We start from the raw sequence: 3,351 nt of genomic DNA, 5'->3' as shown, positions 1-3,351 counted from the left end.
TATATATAGAGAGAGAGAAAATTCACCTTTCAGTTTGATACTTTAGTCTCACAGTTCAATATTTTTTAAAACAAAAAGGGAAATGTCCCTCTCCTTAACTTGTAATTTATTCAAATTAACCATTTGTTTAACCTGAAAAGTACAGTTCTTAAATTAAATCTTGCAGAAACAGCAGGTTTCTCAGTGGCTCTGTGCTCCACAATGCAGCCTAGGTGGAGTAGTCGAACACAGCTCCACTGATCACACAGAGCACCTTCACAAGACGAAGTTGATAAAATAAATTAAAAAACTGTAATGTTCCATACATAATGTATTGAACCTAAAGTACAGTACTGAACGATTTGGTACAGCCCTAATATGTATTGATTGATTCATTCATTCATTCACAATCTGTGGATTTCCTCATACTCAGCTTTTATACTAATTGGCATTTTGTATATAATATATTTATCCTGTATTGCAGTAGAATTATGATGAAATAAATTGATTTACTTTTTTGTTTTGGCACCTGAGATGTTTTGTGACCTGCTGCTGTTTGAATACACAACTGAACTTCCTTTTGTTTGACAATAAGACTGTCCGCCCTAGACATTTTTTGTATACTGTACACACACTGACTCTGTTTTGTCTCACAGCTGGCTGTTCCTGCAACAAAATACCATCAGACTTAGTGTATACCATTCAAACARACTGCCTGCCAGATCCATTTCACTTTGAGAAGTATCAGGTGTCAGTGAAGTTAGACAAAACGKACATCGGTACACAATCCATATGTGTGACCCTCACCCCACAGTTAGACACAACAAATGAAGTAAGGTAAGTAATGTTTTTAAAACGGAAGATTGCACACGTTCTGTTTTCTCCCTGTAGTTCTGTCAAAAGGTCTGAAAAGGGAAATATATACAAATTACTTTTTTAAAGCTAAGTGAAATATATATATTTTTAACAAAACATGACTGAACACTTGTGATTAGTGCTTCATATTTTTTAAAGTTTTTTTTAAAGTAGCATTTTGTTTTGTAGCCTTGTGATTAGAGTCCAACAATTCTCATTTAAATGATTTTAATAATCTTTTACGTCTCATTTTACAGTCTCACGTGCACTGATGGCTGTGACCCGGGCACAGAAAACAATGATGCAAAAATTGAGATGAAGTGTGCCACAGGTGTGTGTTCAAACATCAAGTGGTACACCGAGGACCTAAGAAATGAGGACCAATGGGACGTAAGTCTGAAGTCTGACTCGTATGATTAGGAGAGACCAAGTTGCATTAGATTTATAAATGTGCATGTTCATTTCTTTGCAGGGCTCAACAAAAGATTGCTACAAAGCTGCACAGAGAATTCCTCTGATTGATAATAAAAATGAAGAAACTGAATGTAAAGTGAAAAACCAAGACATCATAAATGCCAAAAAACAGAACAAAAATGTAACTGTTGTGCTAATCTATACCAGTGAGTATATCTGTTGGCTTAACTTATAAAAACAAATTACTGAATTAAACAAAACCACAGGTTGAAGAGGTATTTATTTTAAAATGTTTTCCTTCCCCAAAGAATCTAGCAACCTGTATTACAAAACCTACATCATAAAAACTTCATCATCATCACCATCGGATAGGTCAGCTGAAGATCCCAGCAACGAAAACCCCCACCCAACACACCCTTCCCCCACCACAGACAAAACCACCGGTGGTCCCAACAACACTCCGCCTGGCAGCGTCGGTACCACCAGCAGCACCACCTCTGCTGCTTCACCCATTAAAACCACTTTAAAGACCACCAAGAAACCTGAAGACCTCATGTGCACCRTATCACCAAACAGCGGGACTGTTTTTGATGCTTTCACAATAACTTGTTCCACAAAGTCGCCTTGTTACAAATGTCTATATTGTTTTAGAGCGAAGGGTACGTACACACAAGTTTTGAGAAATGTTTTCTTTTGAAGTTTTGGTTTGTGTAGTGTTTCTTGAACATTGTTTTTTATTATTATTATTATTATTATTATTTTGAAAATTACCAGGCAAGCCTCTGCTCTGCAGGAAACACGGTGTCATAAAGGCCGTGTACCTTCCTCACGGCGACAGCAGCTCAGACCACAACCTGCTCATAAAAGCAACTGCAAAAGGTTCAAAAAATACAGTTAGCACCACTCTAACTGTACAGGTTTGTCACAAACAGGACGGGGGTATTTTTAAAAGTTATATTTTTCTTTACGTTTTTGTAATATTTTGTTGTATTTTATTTTACTTTATTTAATTTAATTTAACTTTTATATTTTATTTTACTTTATTTAATTTAATTTAACTTTTATATTTTATTTTACTTTATTTTATTTTATTTTGTGTTGTTGTGTTGTGTTTTTAGGTTATGGATTTCACATCAAACTCGAACTCAGTGGATGGTCACATCTCGGCTGTAGTGAGTGCTGTGGATCAGCTTAAAAAACAAGGCCTACTGTCCGGAGAAGCAATCGGAGAACTGTTGAACAATGTGGCCCAAAACCTGAACGATCAATCAGATACATTAAGTAAAGAAGATCGACAAAAGGTGATCTTCCTCTTACTCATTGGACTGCAACTTTTATTAGTCAGCAGCTCAAAATCACAAAGAAACTTTGCGTTAGTCTCACATTTACTCTTTGCTGTTTAGCAGGTTTAAATATGAAAGAGTGTCAGTTTGCACGTTCACTGTGTCAATAGTTTACAGAAATGTTTGCATGTCCTAAAAAGCCTCCTTGCATGTTTCATCAAAATACGGACATTTTGCAAATAAAAAGAAAAAAATATAAAGGAGTAAGTCTCTGCCAAAAAACTCCATTATTGGATACATTTCAATTTTTTTAGAAAAATAAAGGAAATTATCTGAGCTCCAAAAGTCATAAATTTGCAAGAAAAAAACTGAATTTCTGAGATTAATTGAAAAAAAGRAATTTTCTTATGTCGAAACGTTATAAATTTGAAGGGAAAAACTCAGAAATATCCATGATTAAAATGTTCAGTATTTAAACTATATTTCCTGACATTGTAAAGTCAGAAGTTAACAAGAAAACAACTCTTAAATTTATCAGAGATTAAAAAAAAAACTCTGAAGATTAAACACATGGACRCTTCAAACCTGGACTAGATTATTCATAATCTAGTCCAGGTTTAAAGTCTCTACATTTTTTAGTTTTTAAACAAGAACAGATTAAACATTATGGTAGTGAAAATAGGAGGAATAGCCCTTTAGCCATTCATAAAAGCTTCAGTATCTTTCTTGTAAATTTCTGACTTTATTATGTCAGAAAATGTTTAGTTTGAATATCAAAAAATAAAAAACAAAACTCGCAAATTTGTGACTACATAAGAGA

General features: G+C 34.2%; 1 protein-coding gene across 1 annotated transcript in view; it reads left to right on the top strand.

The window, feature by feature from the left end:
- LOC106529441 (polycystic kidney disease protein 1-like 2) overlaps positions 1-3,351 on the top strand; it is a 40,075-nt gene that overhangs the window by 1,427 nt on the left and 35,297 nt on the right. The window contains exons 2-7 of the mRNA XM_014024867.1: positions 636-816; positions 1,092-1,224; positions 1,307-1,454; positions 1,557-1,907; positions 2,023-2,165; positions 2,367-2,549. Coding sequence (XP_013880321.1) covers positions 1,150-1,224; positions 1,307-1,454; positions 1,557-1,907; positions 2,023-2,165; positions 2,367-2,549 — 900 coding nt within the window. The 5' untranslated portion in view covers positions 636-816; positions 1,092-1,149. The remainder of the gene's footprint in view (positions 1-635; positions 817-1,091; positions 1,225-1,306; positions 1,455-1,556; positions 1,908-2,022; positions 2,166-2,366; positions 2,550-3,351) is intronic.

This window comes from Austrofundulus limnaeus, unplaced genomic scaffold, assembly GCF_001266775.1.
Source record: "Austrofundulus limnaeus strain Quisiro unplaced genomic scaffold, Austrofundulus_limnaeus-1.0 Scaffold443, whole genome shotgun sequence".
In the NCBI taxonomy this organism is placed as follows: Eukaryota; Metazoa; Chordata; class Actinopteri; order Cyprinodontiformes; family Rivulidae; genus Austrofundulus; species Austrofundulus limnaeus.
Note: the sequence above shows the minus strand (reverse complement) of the source record. Positions and strands in the feature narration are given on the sequence as shown.